Here is a 20369-nt window from a genome sequence, read left to right as displayed (position 1 = left end):
CAAATGGCACAGAAACGGCATCAAGAAACCCCCGTCACAAAGATACAAATCTCTTAAGGGGGTTGACCCCAAGTTCCTGAGGAACATGCGCTTTGCCAAGAAGCACAACTAGAAAGGATGAAGAAGATGCAGACCAACAATGCAAAGGCCGTGACTGCACATGCAGAGGCCATCAAGGCCTTGTGAAGCCTCAGGCCATCAAGCCCATGATGCCAAAGGGCCCCAGCCGCAAACTCAGCCGTCTGGCTTTCATCCCTCACCCCAAGCTTGGGAAGTGGATTTGAAGCTACATGGCCAAGGGGCGTAGGCTCTGCCAACCAAAGTCCAAGTTCAAACCAAGGCAGAGGCTGCAGCTCCAGCAAAGGCCCAGGCTCCCAAAAGGTGCCCAGGCCCCTGTGAAGGCTCCTGCCAGTGTGAAGACAAACGGACTGCTGTGAGACACCCACCCACACACATTTGCAGACTACCAGTGTCCTATGCTGTTTTTACAAATTAACTTGAGACAAGATCAAAAAGCAAAAAAAAAATATCAAGTTGTACTAATAAACAGGCAGAAGGATGGCATTTTCTGACTAGACTCAGGACCCATTGTTTTGTTAAATTAGGGATACACAGGGGGAGTCGTAGATGATGTAGAAACAAGCTATACCTGTCCCTTTGCCTTTTATACTATCTTAAGTACACGGATAAAAATGGCCCTATGTTTATATGCTGCACTGCTTCCATACTCACAATAGACAAGAAAAAATTAGAATAGACATAACAATAACCTTAAATATTTAGTGTATGTTTATGATTTTGAACTGTTTGTATTTTACACTGTTCTTATTAATCATTTTACTTGTTTACATTTAAATATTATCCCCCTTCTTGGTCGACTATTTACTGTCCTAAAGAGCTGGAAAAGCTAGACTATGATACTCTTCACCTTGGTTTGGCCTGCACTCTGGCATAAGTAGCTCCCTCTCTCAGGCCTATTCCAAGTAACAATGGGCTACTGTATACAGAAAGAACTCATACAGTCAAAGCTGCTGGCATTATCAAGAGGACAACCAAACTATTGAGAATATGCACAACACAGGAAAACCTAGAAAATGACTGAGAAAGCCTCATGAAATTGAGCAGAAATATTTCTTTTACTTAAACAGTGGCATGTGAAGATGGCTGATTTAACCACCAGATCAAGACCATGGCCTCTGAGTTATGTTTTACAAACACACACACTATCTTATTCAAGAAAAAAAAATTGATCTGTACGTATTTTATAGTTGATTTTAAGTGAATATAAGCATTCACTTTGAATTCATTTAAGTAAATATAAGCACTAAGTTACTAAAGAAAACTACACATGAGCTCTGCTTAGAATAGCAGTGAGTATAAGTAAGCTTTGTCTCCTGCTGGACAGTATGCATTATATTAAATATATTGATACAACTAAATTTATTGTATTTTTATAATATAAAAAGATAGCTCATATATTCGTAGCTGCATTTCAAACCTCTAATCAGTCATGAGATGAACTGTGTACTCTGTACTTTAATGATACAAACTGGTTCTAATTTATACCCTACATTTTTTAATCCAAATATACTTTCAAACGACAAAATAATTCTTAGTAAGAAATTGACATTTACCAGTTACTCACAACATACTTTATAAATATCACTACTGACAAGAAAATCGAAGCTTTATCATATCAGAGGACACATGATAAATTAGCCAAACTCAGCGTGCCACCCTTGCACTTGTATAAATGTACACTGTTGCAAATGACAAGCGCATTTACCAATCTGCTATACTACCACTAGATGAAATGAGGTTGCTTTTGTTTAACACCTCAGATTACATGTTTCCTGCTTTAGGGATGGTAAAGAGTAAACTCTGGGTCCCTGCCTACTTAACAACTTCAGAGGGGGCCCAACAGCTTTGGGAGGAATTCTAAATTAATCCCTGGCTTTCCAGAGGAGCTGTGGCTTCTCTCTGAAACCTCGTCCCCCCTTCCCCGGCCGCCATACACACACACACACACACACACACACACACACACACACACACACACACACTCAGCACTGCTGGACTTTCTGTTTCTTGACAGGCTCAGTCGATCCTCCTGGCTGTCTCCCAAGCACAGACTGTTCCCTATGCCAATTGCTCTGTTCACTTCTCTGGCAAGGTTTGTCTTCTCACTGCTGGATCTGCTGCCTTATACAGTACCTGGCAAACAGCAAGACCCTGAATAAGTATTTAATGAGTAAATGGATGACAGAATTTAAACTTGTTTTAACTTTTGCTTTTGAGGAGGTATTTATTGGGAACCTGGAAAATGACCAGTGTACACAAATGTTATCACCTGTCATTTTTGCCCCTCCTACTCTTTACTCTTTCCATTCTGCTCCTGGCCTGTGAAAATCTTGTGTATTTTCTTACCTTCTTCCCCTCAATCAAACTCACTTTTATTTTACTTGTGTCTGTCTCTCCCTCCCCCTCTCCCCCTCTAACCCCCCTCTCTCTGTGGTAGGGGGAGGGCACTGAGACAAGGTCTCCTGTAGTCCAGGAGCCATATAGTCAAGGCTGTTCTTAAAATTCTGATCCTCCTCCTGCATGCTGTAAGATATATGTGCACCATGAAAATACACTTTGGTTAAAAGATGTGTTTAATGGAGCTGGAGAGATGGCTCAGTGGTTAAGAGCACTGCCTGCTCTTCCTGAGGTCCTAATAAGTTCAATTCCCAGCAACTACATGGTGGCTCACAACCATCTGTAATGAGATCTGATGCCCTCTTCTGGTGTGTCTAAAGACAGCTACAGTGAATTCATATACATAAAATAAATGAATCTTTAAAAAAGATGTGTTTAAGAAACGCTGGCATGAGATTCAGGAAAACTGTCTCGGGCTAGAAGGTATGGCTTAGTGGTAGAGCACTTGCCTAACATATACAAGGCCCTAGGTTCTCTCCTGGTACTATATACAATTATGAGGGGACAGTGGGCTCATGCTTTGGGGTCACAGTCCTCTCTTGTCACCCAGAACTCAAGCACATGTGCCATGTCACTCACTTCCTCACAAGGCCTAGCTGCATGTACAGGACTGTTTGTATCAATTAAGTTGTGTTTCTGATAGTAAAATAACTAAATAATAAAATAAAGGTAGGGTTTTATACAAGTGCCTTTGGGTTGTTTTGCTTTGTCTTCATTAAACAATTCTTCAAAATTCCTAGGCATGTGTGCATATAGAAAAAAATCTGCAAGGTCATATGGTTATTTTTACTTTCTTCTTTTCTGTTGGGTGATGGGAAGATGCAATACACACATCTACTCACCTCAGACAGGAAGACTACACAACAGACCAAAGTACAGATAACACCAAAGTCCAACTTGCTGAACCAATGAGTTCTATTGGGGTTACTGCCCACCCCAGCATGGATGACAACTCACAAAGCTGGGAACCTGGAGAACACCACAAAGTTGAGTTCAACAGGTTGGAGAGTGATCTTCCCAAGTGACTCTGACCTAATCTCTCCCAGGCAGCTGGTCTGGTCTCAGACTTAGCAGCTCAGTCTCACTGCTTACTCTGGCAGGGAGGAGCCTATTGACTCTGCTCTGTTTCAGGAACTTCCTGAAGTTATTTTAAGCTGTTTACCTTCCTGCCTAGGGAGCTTCCTGCAGGATAGAATGTTTTAATCTTGGGGGAAATTGCTGATCAATAATTCGCCTTACCTGTATTTTTTTAAGTTATTTTTCCCATAATGCATTTTGTTTAAACACTAATGGCCTACTGACTGGTAGGCCCAGCAAGCAGTTATTAATTTAGTTTTATTAACTATACCACAATCACTTCCCAATTACCTTTTAGAGATGACCCCTTTATTCTACTTTAAGATTCAGAAAGCTTCTAAAAATTAATTGACAAAAAAAGCTAACACTGTAACCTATCCTAAAACTCATTTTTAAAAGTTATACATAGTCGCCTATCTACTAAAAGAAAAAAAAATCCACTTACTGGCTTCTTTCTCATACCCTATAGTAACCCATTATTGTCATAATTTAATAAAATTTAAAGTACAAGAAAGTAGACAACAGTAATTAACAAAACCTCTTCACAATGTGACAGAACCAGCAAACACTTCCCATTTAGAAGATGTGTCAAGTGAAACCACCCTCTGCCTCCTGCAGTTTTCTTCTGCTTGTTCTTTCTCAAGGAAAGGCTCTCCACACCTGCCACCTCCATCTCTGCCTTATCCCCAAAATACTAACACTGCCCAGGCATGGCCTATTTTAATCTCAGCACTCAGGAGACAGAGCAGAGACAAAGGCAGGTAGATCTCTGTGTTCCTGGCCAGCCAGGGCTACAGTTACATAGTGAGATTCTGTCAGAACCAACCAACAAGCACAACAACTCCCACCAAAGGCACCCTCCACTGCAGCTTTTCTCCCAGATCACAGGAGGAATCATAATTTTAAAATCCAGCCCTGGCTAACATCTTATTCCCTTCTAGGTCTGCCAAAGTTAACCCCCCTCTGGAAACTCCCCTTCCTGACACGATGCTTTATGAGGTCCCCTCATTTCTGTTTGCTGATCTTTTTCAGTCTAAATCTGAATCTTTCACTCTACCTGGCTTTTACATATTCTCCAAGGTTTATCTTCCTTCAGTTTCCTCACTTTCTCCCCCCACATTCCCAAGAACACATTTCCTTCCCACCTCATGATACATAACAGAAGAAAATCTGGGCTCTAGAAAAGGGCTCATGACTAATCTACATTGGTAGAAGTCAGGTAAGGTAGGAACAGATAGATGCTTCTGGGTCTTTTCTTCAGGTGGGTGCTTAGTCACACTTTTCTGTTCAGTTGGTAAAAGTTCAGCAAGCTATGCACTGAAGATAAATGCATATTCCTGTTTGGATCTCATACCTCCATGACAGTATTTAAGTGAATGAGCTAAACCTGGGCATGGATTGCAGCTCAGACAAGCATTGTTTACAAGACTACTAAGCTTACTAAATAAGCCTTGGTTCCCTCCATCAGCAATGTGAGAGCAACAACTCTCAGAAGGCATGGAACAGAGCTTGAAAGCAAGTACTGTATGCTTCTAAATAGTACATCTCTGCCCCACCACTTCTCCCTTCCAGTATCTCCAGCCTAGATTTTCCCTCTGAACTCAAAGTCCGACTTATCCAACTCCCCCCACCCCCCAGCGGCTCCATCTCTAGTTATGAATGGCATTTCAATCTGAGCGTCCTCCTTCTCACACTTCCCCATCCTTACTCCTGTACTTCCTCCGCATCTGTGACTGAAACATAATAGACATCTTAAAAATCCTACTTTTTACATTGAAGCCCCTGAATCCAGTGTATTCTATATCCTGAAACTGCTACTGTATTAGTCCAACAACAACAACAAACAAGGTAACCATATAAAACTGTACTGTCACAGTAGCTTGATTACAAAAGTTTCCTAAGATACCTGTCCCCTTACCCAGTTCTCCATATTACTTACAAAATTATTATTCCAAAATGTATCTCATGATATAACTTTCCTGCTTAAAATTCCTTATCTCATAGATCAAGCTGTCATTCAAGGTTACAACCAAAGTAGTTTAACTTACCACGCATATCGTCTATAGTACCAACTTTACACCAAATTTACAGCAGTCTACCAACACAGTTCAACCTCACACTGAGAATATTCAGAGAATACCACATCTATATGGACTTCTTTTGTCATATTCCAGAAACAATATAACAACTGCCTACATTTATTCACACTGCACTAGATAAATAATCTAAAGAAGACTGAAAGTACCTGAGGGATTGTGGGGACACTGCATGCAAACAGTATACCCTATCGTGTAAAGGACTTGAATGTCCACACATAGGATCCATGGGGGAGGGGGGGTCCTAGAACACATAAACTAAAACCAGATACCATTTCTCTTTAATGTCTCCATGTTTGTGTGCATGTTTCTTCTAGAATGCTCTTTAACTGACCATCCCCCAGCTACCTATCCTTACCCTCTAGAATATTAGTACCTTTTCTCAGAGGCCTCCTGGAGCCTCCTGCTTACACATTAGAGCTCTTGCTACCAGGGTGGTAAGTGCTGATAGCGAGCCCTGGGAAGGATGAGGTCATTGGTGGGCAGAGATGACTTAACTAAGCTGACTTAGAAGTCTCAACTGAAGCTGACATTAACAGAGTACATTTTATGTTGTTGTTGTTGTTTTTAATGGATAAAGAAACAGATAGTAGGAAGCAATATTAATATAATCCCCATCTCACAAAACACATAAAAATAATATACTCAGACATTTTAAAGCTAATTTTAAATGCTATTTTTGGTAAAACTGACTTTGAAGCTCTATTTCCTTAAGACCTGAAAGGTTTGTTTACAGAATTAAAAACATAATCGACACTAAGTATTACGCTTGCTGCTTCCCACATCTCTTCAGACCACTCTCAAGTTTCCATCATTCCACAGACCTGGACCGCTTATCTCCAAAGACTACATAGCCAAATTCGCTGACCTCTGGAAGCAGAGATGAGCAGCAGCAGCAGAAGGTGGCTCCTCCCTGCTAGGCCTCTAGCTCTGCTTAGCAGACGGGCTGACAGTGGCAGTGGTCCTTTTCAAACCACAGCTCCAGGAGGCTGGCCTTCCTCCAGGAGCTGTAGCTCTCATGCACCAGATTCTGGTAACTGTTCTGAATGATCCTTCAGACATAGGAGCGGCAAAACTCTCCTTGCTAATCACTTGGTGTTCCCCTCCCTGGGTTTAATTTTGTACATATCATCATTACACTTTTCAGCATCCCTCTGAAGACTCCATCCTGCTGGGGAGCGAATGCTAAGGACGTGTCCTGTCTGCTGTAACAATGTTACAGCACTTGCTGTGTTATCAGCTCTCCTGTCAGTGTAACACTTCAGGGAAAACTTGCTTTATCCTCATCTTCCTGGCTCTCAAGCCCAACTCACATAACTTACCCAATATAATCTGAATTCAAAATGAACTAGCATGGCTGTCCCAAAATGAAATCTGTACTATACATTGTGTATATATGTATGTGTGCTGGGTATTTTATGGCAGGCAGCTCATACAGGTTTTTCAGTGATAATTTTAAATAAAAGAATAATATCAATCACTAAGTTTAATTCAGGATTTAAAATGCTTATTGAAACACCATAACAGCTTCCTATCAACAGCCCTTGCTTTTAATGCTATGTACAGTGTAATCATCTCATATTTTAATCTAGTCATGACCAACAAATAGTATATAATGAAAAAAAATAACAAATTGTTTCTATTTTTTTCTAGTAGTCATTTCCAGAGAAATGACTGGTAACAGACTCAATATGGTTATAGTACTTCTGGACCACATGGAACTTTCCAGAAGCCCAAAACAAGCAAACAAAATCATGTGCTCATAGATAAAGGAAACTCATGATTACAGATTTTTCTTCTAGTGTTTGTACTTTCCTATTTATTTTTGACTCCAAACTTTACCAAGTACAGTAACTTGTAACAGTTCATTTGTTACTACTCACAGAAAGGATGAAGCCTGAGCTGCTAGTCAGTATCTTCCTCCTTTATAGCATTTATAGCCAAATAGTTAAGCCTCAGACACTAAAGGACATGGAGCTATTTGTGGCTCATATGGTTCTGTCCACCCTTTTAGGGGGTGTAAATTGCTTTTAATCTTACTTTAACGTCTCCTGTTAGGTCTCATTCCAACTAAACATGGTGGATGAGTTACCAACAGAACAGCTAAAGCATTCTCCCACTTCCTACCCTACCCCAACTCTACTCACAATTCTTTTCCTCTGGGGTCAAGCAAAGAAATGCAAAGAGTAAAATGATTAGAATGAGCCCCAGGGTTTGGATCCAGGCTGCACAATTCACTGAGTGTCCTTGGATAGCACATAGACACTCCCTGAGATTCACTTTCCCCAGTCTAAAATCAAAAATGTATTTACTTTATGAGTTACTGTGAGGAGTAAGCAAGATAGAAGCCAGATACAAATACTGTTGATTCCATTTACTGAGGCTCCTAGAATAGTCAAATTCAAAAAAGCAGAAAAATAAGTGTGGTCACCAGATGCTGGGAGGAGAGGAGCGGAGCTGGAAGCTGCTGTCTCATGGTTAGAGAGCCCCCTTGGGCAGATGAAAAGCCCTGGAAATGAGGGGCTGGTTGCACAACAATGTGAAGGTGATTGATGGCACTGTTGCTGCACACCAAAAACTAGCTAAAATGGTCAATTTTGTTATACATATTTTACCATAGTAAAAGAGAACATCGATCATTTATATTGAAAGACTTTCCCTTCTTTTTCTATGTGCTATTTTCTGGTCAGGCAATGTTTCCACAGGCTCAGGTGTTGAACACTTGGTCAGCAGCTGGTGGTCCTGTTCCATGTGATTCTGGAAACTTTAGGAGGTGGAGCCAAGTAGAGAAAGACACCTTTGAGTGTGTCTTCAAAGTTATAGCTAGTCCCTACGCCTTCCCTGTTCTCTATTTGCTAGCCTACAATAAAGAACCTTCTCCACCACACACCCCTGCCACCTGGGTCTATGCCTAACGGCAAAGGGCCAGCTAACCTTGGCCTGAATCCAAACACTAAACTGCTAATCTTCATTAAGAACCTAACACAGTCCACAATGGGGAGAGAAGAACTCCCCTCTCCCTACCTCTAGTTTAACTCTCCAGACAATGCAAATGAACAGGTAAAAATTCACTGATAAAATCTGTCTGTGCCTTCATAAGTTAGAAATCCAAACTAAGCAGACATAGTATGCACACCTACAATTCCAGAATTTGTGACACTGAGGCAGGAGAGACACTAGTTCAAGTCTAGCCTGACCCACAGCAATGGCCTATCTCAGAAAACAGAAACACACAAAAAGGTCGAAACTACCCTGAGTCCCACATCCACTGACCCATTTATATAATAAGAACAGCATAAAAACTTCAAATAAAAGTTGGGCTTGTGGGTTTCCATGGATACTACCCAAATATCATAGGCTACTTACCAAAGCTATCGATCACCCTCTACAGCCTGACAGTAAGACTCTGGTGCCCAAGACACCAGTTACTTACGTCATAGAGAACGGAGAAATTGAGTGCCCAACTAGAAGCTTCACCCATGCTGACTTGCGTGCATGATGTTAGGAGGTACTTGAAAGCCACGAGCTGAGAAAGGTAAGCATCAATATCACCCAGTTACAAACCCTGCGATGACCTATGACCCCGACCTGCCTGCAAGACAGACTGAGGCAACACGGGCACAAATGTAACAGAAGTAACCCACCAACTTCTGACTGGATGGATGTAAGACCCAACCCACATGTAATACTGCTTAAAGTAGCCAAAACTGAGACTGTGTGGGTCATAGGCCTCTCAGAACATCTTATGTTATTCTCCTAAAGGAACAGCAAGAAATAATAATAAATAACTCCTAATGACACACTGCTATACCCAGAGGTCAGTGTATCAGTCAACCCTCATCAGAGAAACTTACTCTTGAAGTAGGTAGGAATTAACACAGAGACCCACAATTGGACAGTGTATAGAAAGTGAGACACTTTGGAGTAGTTCACTCCCAATGGGATGTCTTTATCAAACTCTTCTCAAGATTCAGGGAACTATGCAGAAAAGGAGGCAGAAAAAAATTAAGAGGAAGAAGTGGTGACCCTGAAGAAATAGCATCTTCCAGAAAGAGGACTGATCCACATAAACTCGGAGACTGTGACAGTACACACAAGACCTGCACAAGTTCAATGAAAACAAAATCCCAACATACTAAAGGAGAAGTAGACACAAAGTCCCACTCCTAACCAGGAAGCTATTTGGAATGGATACCCACTGGCAAAGGGAAAAATCATTTTTCTTCAATAGTATGTCACTGGGTATATTTTAACTACAGTCCAAGGCAAGTCCCATGCCCAAGAGTAGTTGGCCATAACAAAATGGACTCAGTATCTTGTATGTGTGTGCTTTTTGTCTTACTGGTTTTTGTTTGTTTAGAGCTTCAGAGTTTTGGTTGTTTTGATTTCTGAGAGAGAAAACATGAAATTGGGTGGGTAGAGAGTTAGGGAGAATCTAGGGGAGTTAAGGGATGAAAAGAATATGATCAAAATAGATTGTATGTAAAATTATTTTTAAAATAAAATTAAATAAGATTGTTTATTTTATTCATGACAAGGCACTTTGGGCATTATGTAATTGTATAAATTGTGCTTCACATAATTTAACCATGTTATTTTTCTTTTAATTAAAGTACTGATAAACTTATAACTAGCATATAATCCATGATTCTCTATTGAGTCAAACTGATAGTTAAAGCTTTATTCATCTCCCATTCAAAAAGGCAGCTAATTTCTAGTGAAAGGAAAACCAACCTTTAAGTTAAACATTCAGAATACATATATTTAATTTTGAACCAAAAACAGTCAATGAGGGTTGCTACAAAATCATCCAAACTTATCTGGAGTTTAGAAGTGACCATACCAATTGTACCACCCAAGAGCCCCAAGTGCTCATTAACTTATGTTGTCTTGTTGATGCTATGTGTACATGCTTGTAGGTGTGTGTGTGTGTGTGTGTGTGTGTGTGTGTGTGTGTATTCATGGGAATGTGGCCGCTGGAGGACAAACTTAGTAATATTCCTCAGGAGGTGCCATCTATCTACCTTTTTGAGTCAGGGTTATTCAGTGGCTATAGCTCACTGAGTAGACTAGACCGGCTGGCCAGAGAGCCCAAAGATCTGTCTCTGTCTCCTAGCACTTCCATTACAAGCATACTACCATATCCAGCTCTTTACATGAGTACTGGGGACTTAACTCAGGTCTTCATGTTTTCATGACAAGAAATTTATAGACTTATCTATTTCCCCAACCCCAACCTTAGCTCTCCCTCCCTAAAAGCAACATCATTATAAAAGCATTAGTGTTTTTCTTAGGAACAACTATACCCTTCGGTCTTGGGAGATTAGAGACATTCACCCCTACCAGCTAGGAAGACTGTATACCAATTCGATTCACAAACCAGCTAAGTACAGTTTCTACCCCTACCTTCATACCTTACATGTCCTTAGATAATTATGCAGAGACATTTCCTCAGTGATAGTTCAGATCGACCTGAAATCCTCCTGCCCTAACTGTTCTATTTAGTGTTAATTACTCGGATCTCTGTCTAAATCTCTTCTCCAAGAAGTGTCCTCTGTGGCTACCAAATCTAATACAGCTTTCCTGTCTCTATCATAATCCGATGTTTTATTACTTTTATTGCCAATATAACTGCCCAAAAACGTGCCTAGTGCATTTGTTTACTTACTTATTAGTACACATTACTCCAACAAACTTTACCATCTCATGAGAGCAAGCCTCACTGTATCCTCTCTATGGCCTCATGATTCTTCCTAGCTGTGTTCTGTGTTTACATAAAAAGGGAGATGGGGGGGGGGGGATGTTTCCAGCTCAGGGGGTGAGCCACAGGAAGAGTATTATCTTTATCAGTGATCAGTTCAAAGGAAATGTTTACATTTTCTCATAAGGCATTCAGGAGATCTCCCAATTCACTGCCTTTCACTTTTTACAGAAAGTGATGCCAGGCACCTGTAGCAGACCTCTTCCATCCATGACAGGCACGTGAGGGTGGGCAGAAAAGCTGATCCTGCACGGTCCTGTTCTTGATTTACTTCATCAGCTCTGAATGACTCTTCAGATGCTGCAGGACACTGATTGATTTTTAAACCAGATTAATTAAGCCATCTTCTATGCCTTGCTTTGATACTTAAAGATAAAAACACTGGAAACTCTTCAGTGTCTTTCGTTTCATTAAGAGGTAGCACCTACCGCCTGTGGACTTTTCAGCGGGTTAAAAGAAATAAAGGTAAGCAAACTACTAAATCAGAGGGTTGCTGGGTTTGATCCGACTAAGCAGTACCTTTCTATGACAAAACTGCATGTAGGTTGGAATTTCTCAAAAAGCATTCATTTTCATTTTTATGTAAAATAACTTACAACACAGTAACTCATTTACTTAGATTTTGATCATCCATAAAGGAGCTTTTGGTTTTCTTAATCTCAAATTTGAAGATGGTAAGGTAAACTGGAAAAGAGGCAAGTATCAGGTCCTTTACAAAGGACCTGCTTTGAAGGTTTCAGAGGTCAACTTGTTTGGGCACCAACTCTTAACTCTTCTAATATAAACAACTTTCCCCATTCTATTCTTGCCTTCCTTCAACTAGTATTTTAATGTTACTTGATTTTACAATGAATTAAAATTAATAGTCTTCAATAGCTACAACTACAAAGACATCTAAAATTAGGAAACAAATGACAAAATGTTGTGCTTTGGTTTCTACAGTTTAAACAATGCTCAACGTTTCTCTATGTCTTGCCTATAAAGTTAATCCAGAATATAAAAAATGAGATCCTGCCAGATCATTGGTTCAAGCTCACTATAACTCAACCATGATATAAACTCTCTTGATGGCTCATCATTGGCTAATAGGAGTCCTGAACAAAATACAATCATCGGGCTGGAAAGATGGCTCAGCAGTTAAGAGCACTGACTGCTCTTCCAGAGTTCCTAAGTTCAATTCCCAGCAAACATCTGTAATGGGATCTGATATCCTCTTCTGGTGTGGACAGCTACAGTGTATTCAATGTAAATAAATAAACCTTTAAAAGAGAAAGAAAGAAAGAAAGAAAGAAAGAAAGAAAGAAAGAAAGAAAGAAAGAAAGAAAGAAAGAAAGGGAGGAAGAGAAAGACAGACAATCATCAGAGTTCTTAAAGTATGAGAATTATTAATTATTACCAGAAAATTGTGTCAGCTGATGTTTCTCTTTTAAAAGGTGAAGGATGGACGAGAAAGATTAAATATAGATGATACAGGAGCAGACACTGCATTAGGCCTGCTTAGGTCAGTTCAGATACATTTCTGCTCTTGTGACTATCTGAAACTATGACTATCTCCACTATTGGGAATTCTTTAGTTATTAACTTAACTCTGACAAAAATTACTCATCCATCAGAGCCTCCACTGACTCTAACACCTTCATGAAAACACTCTCCTTGTTTTGTGGCCCACTGAACCTGCTTTGCAGTACTGTCTCACAATGTGTACTACCAACCAACAGCTTGGGAAGGCAAGACCAGCTTCTGCTAAGAGACCAGGGTGGGCTGTCATCTTTACCCTGTACTACCTTTTTAGTGCCTATAGATGGTTTCAGTGTAGGACTCAAGTAACTCCTTATCATCCCATTAACTTCCGTCGTATACAAAAAGCTGTATTTACATAATACAAACAAAATCTGAAAAGCACTCTTAAAATGTGAATATTTCCATTAATTTCTATTCAAAACTATTTTTCAAAATTAAAAAACACATATTATTCCATTATTGCAAAGCTATTTTAAGTCCACTTTTTAAAAAATATGTTCTTAATAAATTTAAAGTTTTAGCATAAGTTTACCAAGGATTGCTGGGCGGTAGTGGCGCACACCTTTAATCCCAGCACTTGGGAGGCAGAGGCAGGCGGATTTCTGAGTTTGAGGCCAGCCTGGTCTACAGAGTGAGTTCCAGAACAGCAAGAGCTACACAAAGAAACCCTGTCTCAGAAAAAAAAAAAAAAAAAAAAAAGTCTACCAAGGATTAACTGTTAGTAAACAATGTCACTAGCACAGTAGCATGCCAAAACATGATTATAGCTATGGATGTTTTATTGCATATGTCTCAAAAGACTTTCAAAGCTTTAAAGCTTTAAGTGGGGTCCTAATCTTGTGTTCCACACTGATATATAGCTATGATCTCCTTGCTTCTTAGGAGAGTCTAAATTCAAATTTTACTTGGAACTGCAAACTACAGGGTGAACTGGAAACTACTGGACAGCCTCCACCTGGGCATCCAGCCCCTGCTCCAGAACATGGTCTGATTTTAAAGAACACCATTCTGTCCCTTAGTAGCTGCTGGAGATGTAAGCCACATGTGGTACTGCTATACACTCAAATTCATGATCTTTCCCTTCATCCTGGATGCTTTTATGGGCAAATTGAAAGTATGAAAATAGACATTTTACATTTTTGATAGTTTATAGTATTTATAATGCTATTTTTAAGAACTATAATAAATTTCTACATAAAATACTAAAACTTGCCAGACTTGGTAGCCTACGCCTTTAATCCCAGCACTTGGGAAGCAGAGGCAGGTGGATCTCTGTTAGTTTTAGGCCAGGTTGGGCTACCTAGGAAGTTCTAAGCCAGCCAGAGTTACATAGTGAGATCCTGTAACTCACTATTCCCAATTTCTTTCTTTAGATTCATTCCTTTAAAAACAAAAAACAAAAAACAAAAACAAAAAACCGGGTTTTATTTTATTCTTTTCCTAAAAGACATCCATCAAAAGAAAAAAGTCTCACAGCTAAAATGACATTTTGGATCCAAATTACTTTGTATTTAGAGGAAACATCCTGGAAATTGTTTTGTCTCTGTAACAATCTCTCATTGGCCTTAGAAATCCTGTGGGCTGGGATGTCACCAGTGAAGAACATATGCTTTGCCTGCACAAGGCCAAGAATTTGACTCCCAGAGCTTCCCTTCCCCAAAAGAATAAACTAGAAATCTTAAATTGTGTCAGCTGTTCGTCAAACAAGTTTCTAAAGAGATCTGTATTACTTCACCTGCCTTATTTCTTTCCGAAAACAAGAAAGCCAGACATAATTTTTGCTTGGTAGGGATGCTTTAATGATGAAACAGAGATCAAGGTGAAGGGCAGCAGCTCCTGCTCCCTAGGAACTCACACTCAGGAGCACTTACATGCTCTTCAGATCGCAGCCACTTAGAAGGAGCACAGAGTAAACTTCACTTCGGAATTTCCACCTCAAGAACCAACATCTAAACATCACAATTACCTTTCCGTGCCCCATGTTACAGTTTAATTTCTATGTTCAATAACTCCTTGATAAAAGTTACTGTTTACCATGTGTCTCTCATGCCCATCTTCAATTCCTAGCAAATTCTTCTTCAGTATCCTAACAGAATGTTAACAAATGAGAAGCTGAGGCTGTAGCTCGGTTGGTACTGAGCCTGCCCAGCACCACATAAAAATGGGTGTGGTGATACACGCCCATAATTCCAGCACTGAGCTAGAGGCAGGCAGGAGGGTGAAAGTTGAAGGGCATCCTTGCTTCATTGGGAGTTTCAGGCTTGTCTGGGCCACACGAGACCCAGATAAATAAATAAATAAATGTATCAGTATGTATTGGCTTATCACTAGTTCTTTAGTGGTGTGGCTTAAACATATTTCATAAACTGCTCACAACTATTATACTTAATTTGAAATTGTCAGTGATCAAACAAAATGGAAAGTCTCAAGAGACAAGGATTCTTCTTTATTTTAGGATTCTAACTTCCATCTCTAAATATTTTCTCTGCCTTCTTCCACACCACATACATACTTGCAACCTGCCAACATGGAAAGTTATAAGCCCAAGGATGCAGCTTGGTCAAGATTACACAGCTGACAAAATCCTGATGCTGTTATATCTGATTATGTAATACTGTTTCCTAAATCGGTGACACTCTATCCTAGATAGAGAAGGTAACCTGGTCATTGAAACTGTATCTTTCAGTTTCAATGACAAGTGCAAAAGCTGGAGAAACCTTGGTTGAAAGCACAGCTCTCCTACTTTCTAGCATCTTATCCCTGGGTAGTTACTTAATCAGACAGGGAATCTGTCTTGTTACATAAAGGGAGAAGGAAAAAAGCCACCTATCAGAATTATTGGGAGAACAAGAAGAAATATGAATAAAGAGAAAATAAACATGATGAACCTCTCCACACAGAGTTGGCATACACTGTGGCAAACACAACAGTTCTTCTCTGGATTCCTGTTCAGGATTTTTTTTTTTTTTTAAATAAAACCATGCTAAAGAATATAGAACTCAACCTTGAATGTCCTTACAATGAGAACTTTTCACACTGCAAAGATTCCTTTGAGTCTGGCATATCCATCACCAAGAAACTGCAACTTCCAGTATTAGAAGACAGGGTTCTTAATGTAAAAGAAACAAAAACAAAAAAACAAAAACAAAAAACCACCTTAAGAGAGAAATAAAAAGTATTGTTCCCTACTCAAAAGAAACACTGATTATCGTGGTCAGTGCTATAAGGGAAGTACTAAAGCCAGTGGCAATAATCTATCAGGATCAGAATTAAAATTTCTATGCGAACAGCCCACCTTCCTCCAGGGTTGTTCAATCACTCTCCCTAATTAAACCTTTTGCAAACCTCTGAGTAGGCTTAACCTGTTTATTTTGTAAAACAACAAAACACACAATTAACCTGACCCTAGCCAATTTTTATGTTCAGAATTACAAAACAAAATTTTATAAATTATACAAGCCATGGATTAATTTCAAATACTTTATATAGTAACTTCTTATTGCAAGACAAAGCAAAGACTTAAATTCAGGTAAGTGACTGCCAGCTTTCCCTTTGTGAAGCTGTGTGAGAAAACACACTCTTGATTATAAAGCTAGTATGTTCACTCCGTCTTTGCCATTACTCACAACTCATTCTGCAAAACTGTTTTATAAAGATATACTCATACTTATTACTAAAATATAAACTAATTGTGACTTTTAAGACTGGAACGGTCTTAAGTTGCTTACTAGAGAATTATTTATCTTGGCTAACTCTTCAAATCTGCTTCCTTCAAAATTAAAAACAAAAATCCGTCCCCATACGTTTAATGGCAACTTTAAGTTTCCCATCTTCTGCAATCAATATACTGATATCAGTAAACAGAAACAACAGTGATCACATCAACTCTCCCATGACATTGATTCTATAAAAATAGGGTGTTCTTCAATGTTTGTCTTAGATCTGCTAGAAATTAACGCAGAAACAATAAACTCAGACAGCCACTGTCAACTCAAGTGGCTTCTTCACCTGTCTAGTCCACAAGGCAAAACGAGTTAAGAACTCGACTGCCAATTGTAGTAAATGGAAGAAAGATATTTAAATCAAACAGCACCATCTAGCCGAGCCCTCGTCGCTTTGCTCCTAAGAATGATGTTCCTTGGTGTTCAGTTTGGCAGATGAGAGTAAAGTGGCAATTACTTGTTTTTGTGACAGAATCAGAATTAGAGCTGGAAAGGACCAAAACATACCAAATCTAACTCCCTTGTCGTCTCTGCACTGAAAATCAATTTTATTTTTGTTTTTTTAAAGTCATGAGACCAAGGAATCGACTAGGCTGAATATCAGCTATTCATGGGAGTCCAGCTAAAACCCAAATTAATACCAAATTCAGTCAACCCCCAACAAGATTCTGTTTTCAATGAATCACATACAATTCCTTTCACTCCTCAAACTGTGAAATTCGGGTATTTTATAAACATTAAAGCATCCTCCTCCAGATGTTTTTATCAGATATATTACAGCCAAATGATTAATAAGCACACAGTAATATTTTAGAACTCCAAGTCCAGTAACTACAGTTTCTTAACCAGGCAATAAACACTGTATGTTTTTTATATTCCTTGTCACAGCAAGATCTTTAAAATACCAGGGGTGAAGGAATCAAAAACATCTCTCCATTAATGTTGTTGTTGTTGTTGTTGTTGTTGTGTTTTGTTTTCCTACATCAGGGCCTGCCACCTCTAAACCCTATGGGAATTGTGTGTGTATTGCTGCCAACACAAAGATTAGAACATGTTCCCCTCCCTGGGGCACAACAAACTTTCAAGGGTATGACTAACTGCCTAAGCAAGGGGGGTAAACTCCGTAGCCTACACATTTGGATTTTTTTATTTACCAAGCTGTTTTTGTATGCAAGAGACCCAGAGTACCTCTGAGAAGGACTTGCTCTCCCCCAGCCTGAGTCCCCTCAGCAAGACAGTATGTTCAATGACAAGGATAAGCTTGACGCCCCCCCCCCGCCCCCAGCAGACCCAGTACAGGGAATCAGTCTGAACATCTGCACATAGGAAAAAGGGGGGGGGGGAGGGTTCTTCCTCGGTGTCAGAGTCACTATTCGCTCTCATTTTAGTAACAACCAAATCGCCGTTACAAGTACACAAGAATAGCAGCCAACTAGCCTGCTCCGCAGCGTGCCGCGACCGTGGCACCTCGGCTCCCCAACGTCCTCCGGGTTCCCACCGAAGTTACCACCTGTATCCCCCACGACCCAGCGGAGCGGCTTGTGCCCAGCATCTCTGCCGCAGCCCCCACGCCGACCCGCGTCGGGTCCACACCGCGGGCAGCCCTCCTCGCGGCGCCGCCACGGCCCACGGGACCTGCCCTCCGCGCCCGCGGCCACCAACCCCCGGGGACACCGCAAGTCTCAAAAAGTTCTGGGGCCGCCGCCGAGCCGGTGTGCGGCGGGAGGCAGGAGCGCCAAGCTCTCGCGACCGACCCCGCGCGGGCCAGCACACACTCTCCCTCCGGGAACTCGGCGCTCCCACTCCCAAACTTCCCCCGCCGCCCCGGACCCGCCCGCCAGCCAGCTCGGCCTGCGCCGGGAGAACCCGCGGACCCGCGTCTCTGCGCCCGCCCGCCCGCCCGGCCCACGCCCGCACTTGCCCTCCGCGCCCCGCGGGGCCCCGCTTCCGCCCGCCCGGCCCGCCGTCCTCTCCCCTCTCCACGCTCGCGGGCCCCCGCCGCGGCCCCGCCGGACCCCGGCCGCCCCGCAGCCCGCGCCCCCCAGGCCCGCCGCGCGCCGCGGCCCGGCCGTCCTGGACCACAGCTCCAAAGTTACTTTGCGAGGAGGTGAAGCCGCGGGTGGTTCCCCTCAACCACCCAAACAAGTTTCCATCCCCGCCGCCGCCGTCCCCCCGCCACGCGCGTCCCTCCCGCCGCCCGCTGCCCGCGGCCACCCACCCGGGGGGCTCCCCCGTGGAGGCAGGCGGCCGCTCCCCGGAGCCGCGCGCCCCCGCCCCGCGCCTCCCCCTGCAGCCCACCCCCGGCTCCCCCGCGGCGGGGCGGCCGTGTGGCTGCGGTTCCCGGAGAGTGCGAGTGCGTGCGCGAGTGTGCGCGCGTGCGAAGGCGGAGGTGGCTGCGGCGCGGAGACACTCACTTCTCCCGGGCCTGGCTGTCGGACGGGACGGCGCTGCTGTTACTCTTGCCTTTGCCGTACATGCTTGTGCCGAGAGCAGCTCCCACTGTCACGCACCTGTCAACCCATCACAGCCTCCCCGGGAACAGCCCCGTCCCCATGGCGACCCACGCAGCCACCCCCACCATTGGCCGCCCCACGCCAGAGCTCCGCCCTCCTCGCCCTGGCAACGCGCGAGACTGACAGGCCTCCCCTCCCTCCGGCCTGCCGGAGCGCGCGGCGGCGGCTCGGCCTAAGCGGCAGTCTCCTCCCTCCCTCCCTCCCTCTCCCGCTCCCTCCCTCCCTCCCTCCTTCCCTCTCCGCCGCGCTCCCCCTCCCGCTCTCCTTCCCCCCTCCCCCTCCGAACCCGGGCGCTAGGGGGGAATTAGAAACTGCTCTAGAAGGATTTTAAACAACTGGCTGTTCCCTCCGCCGCCGCCCCGCCCCCCGCGCCGCCCGCGCCCGGCTCCTCACTGGAGAGAAGGCGCGGGGAGGAGGGGAAAGTGCGGCCTGGAGTGCCTGGCAGCGACTGCGGAACGGGAGTCGCGGCGGCCCCAGACTTCGGGGCGCCCGGCGAGTCCACAGGCGGACCCGCGGACCCGGCGCCGGGGTCCCGCCAACCTCCTCTCCCGCTCCTCTCCGGCCAGGCACCCCGGGTCCGTACCCGCGGTTGATCTCATCCCTCCTGTCTGGGGTGTCGCCCCAATCCCGTTCCCGGAGGGCCAGCAGGCCGGGGACGCCCGCTCTGAACCCTCGACCTTCTGGCTCAAGGACTGAGCGAACCTCTGTCTCTCCCTGGGAGGCACCGTGCCTCCCATTGGGGCGCCCGCTGAGGTGCTGTCGCCGGCTCTGAAGTCAAGCCCTGAATCCCAAAGGACCACCCTCCCTGGCGTCTGCCTCCTGTCTAAGAGGGGACTACACCCCCTCCCCTTCCCAAAGAGGTCAAGAGACCGACTCGTGGGACCGCAGTGGCCCAAGGCCTGGGTCCCTACCTCCCCAGTACTCTGCACAGACCTGCAGCAGACCAGGGGCCCAGGCATTCTCTACTCGGCCTGCTTTTATAGTTTGGATGGGCAATGTCATTTCAATTTGACCCTTGGACTGGAAAGATTCAGAGAAGGCCCTGAAAGACATCCCTGTATTTGCCCAGCAGAATAGGCCGCAGAGCCCAAGATGTGCAAAGCTGTGCCCAAGCTGAAAACTCCCGGAGAATATTTTTGGATCCAAGTCCCTAATCTCATTTCAGTGAATGCGCAAAAGTTTCTCAAGACACACGCAACCT

At 43.2% G+C, this 20369-nt stretch overlaps 1 protein-coding gene across 19 annotated transcripts in view; it reads right to left on the bottom strand.

Annotated features, from left to right (window-relative positions):
* Ssbp2 (single-stranded DNA binding protein 2) overlaps positions 1–20013 on the bottom strand; it is a 245871-nt gene extending 225858 nt beyond the window's left edge. For 4 of the 19 annotated variants that reach the window (NM_024272.4, NM_024186.5, NM_001360775.1 and 1 more), the window contains exon 1: positions 19070–19221. In NM_024272.4, the coding sequence (NP_077234.2) occupies positions 19070–19131 (62 nt within the window). In that variant the 5' untranslated portion in view covers positions 19132–19221. Of the gene's footprint in view, positions 1–9084; positions 9178–19069; positions 19369–19751 lie in introns of those variants that run through there. The other 15 variants (XM_030247373.1, XM_030247371.1, XM_030247376.1 and 12 more) reach the window with 11 other exon arrangements.
* Positions 20014–20369: the final 356 nt, after the last annotated feature.

The sequence above is a fragment of the Mus musculus genome, chromosome 13 (assembly GCF_000001635.26).
Source record: "Mus musculus strain C57BL/6J chromosome 13, GRCm38.p6 C57BL/6J".
NCBI lineage: Eukaryota > Metazoa > Chordata > Mammalia > Rodentia > Muridae > Mus > Mus musculus.
Note: the sequence above shows the minus strand (reverse complement) of the source record. Positions and strands in the feature narration are given on the sequence as shown.